A 1,802-nucleotide genomic window follows, 5' to 3' on the forward strand; every position below is an offset into this window, starting at 1 on the left:
CCTGGATTCCCTGTATTTTCAGTTCCTATCTGTAGTAATTGCTTTCAATGGAGGCTAGTCAACAAGTAGGTGAAATGTTAGATTTCCTCAAGATTGCACGCTATCCAGGAAAGGAGGCGAGGCATTTAAGGCTATGTTCAGGGGAGTACTTTTCATGATGGGCAGGGAATGTGCCGTGGGTCAGCAGGGAAGCACGCTGCGCAGGCGGTGGAGTGGGTGAGGGTCAGACAGACGGGGGGAGTGTTTAGGATGCTGGATTGCAGGTCGGTGGGGGTGAAGAGCTGTGGGAGCTGAAAGACCAGAGGAAATGAGACAGCGGGCAGCAGGCCCTGGGTCTCTAAGATGTGCGGTGCTGAGACTGTTCTCGGTGTGCCCGTGTTCACCCCGGAGGACAGAAAGTGTGGTCCTCGGTAGAACTCAGAGAAGTCTAGGTCTTCTCTGGTCCTATCTCGGTAGCACCGGAATGAACTGGGACTCAGTGCCAAAACATGCAAAGAGGGTGGGGAGGGAGGGAAAAAAGAGGAACTGCTACCAAGGGCTCAATTGAAAGTAAATGTCTAGAAAGGAATGATGGCAACATCTGTACAAATGTGCTCGATACAGTTGATGTATGGATTGTAATAAGAGTTGTAAGAGCTCCTCATAAAATGACCTTTTAATAAAAGAAAAACAATGCAAAGAAAAGTCCAATTATTTTTAGCTGAAGCTTAACATTTGGCATAGATTGTTGTAGCGAGATCTCTGAAAACACATAATATCCATGACCCACGCAAAAGACAAGGCTTTAGAGAGAGTTAGGGCAGAGCAGTGGGCAGCGAGATACACTGGTGTCTATAAATAAAGGGTCCTTTCTAGAGCCTTGTAGAGCAGATTCTCAGTTGAAGAAAGGTTATCTGGCCTCTCTACTTTCCCTCCTGTCTCCTTGTACTGTCCTGATGACTTCCAGAGAGATTATTGTAAGCCCTGCTCCGCATCCCCTGGCCCTGCTGCTTCACATCTCCAGTCTCCCTTGGAAAGAAATGCCCCTCCTCACCGGCCCACTAGGGACCAAGATGTGACCACTGCCACCACCCCAGCCTCCAGGCCCGTCTAAAACCCCTCAGGCTCTGAGGCTCCAGCTGCACAGACCCTCTTCCTGCAAACACAATTTCTCCTGTCCCGTTGCCTGGGCTTCAATGAGCTTACCGCCCTGGAGGACCTAGTAGAACTGCTCTCTGTGAGCTTCTGAGACTACTGTAACGCTAAATGGAGATAGAACACTCAGTCTTCCAACCGAGCCACGTGTTAAAGATGCTCGGTAAATATTTCTCCCTGGGGTGCACAAATCCATTCCTGGTTCAGAAGGCTCCAGGAGGAGACCAGGAGGACCTGTTTTCAAAACACTCCTCACCAGTCTGGTGTAAAGAGCCCATGTCCAGTGTCCCGCCTTTGATTTTCAACTGAGGCCCAGAACAAAGCCAGGACCTGTCCACGACCTCACCGAAGGAAGAAGACGAGACGCATGATTGTGACACTGTGCCTGTCACCCTTGCCCATCTCAGCTGCCGAGGTCACCTGGGTCCCCAGGAGAAGGGCTCTCCAGGGGCGCTGGGCTTGACGGTGTGGGGCCACGAGGACATCTGCAAGCGAGTTCCCACAGGTCCTGTCGCTCAGACAGGCGGACTTGGGCTAGCGCGAGGAGAAGAGTGGAAAGCTAGGTTCGCGAGGCTGGTCCGAGGAGCAACGCGATGGACAGACACTTGCCTGAAAGCTCCCGCAGAGCCGTAGTAGGTCTCCTGGCTGTTGGGGGCACAGGGGCGCGC

At 52.2% G+C, this 1,802-nt stretch overlaps 1 protein-coding gene across 1 annotated transcript in view; it reads right to left on the bottom strand.

Annotated features, from left to right (window-relative positions):
- Positions 1-1,802, bottom strand: part of LOC101642524 (inhibitor of carbonic anhydrase-like) — a 50,411-nt gene that overhangs the window by 13,767 nt on the left and 34,842 nt on the right. Inside the window, exon 14 of the mRNA XM_045297802.1 lies at positions 1,744-1,798. Coding sequence (XP_045153737.1) covers positions 1,744-1,798 — 55 coding nt within the window. The remainder of the gene's footprint in view (positions 1-1,743; positions 1,799-1,802) is intronic.

Source organism: Echinops telfairi, unplaced genomic scaffold (genome assembly GCF_000313985.2).
Source record: "Echinops telfairi isolate 266 unplaced genomic scaffold, ASM31398v2 ScPeMD7_7422;HRSCAF=8460, whole genome shotgun sequence".
NCBI lineage: Eukaryota > Metazoa > Chordata > Mammalia > Afrosoricida > Tenrecidae > Echinops > Echinops telfairi.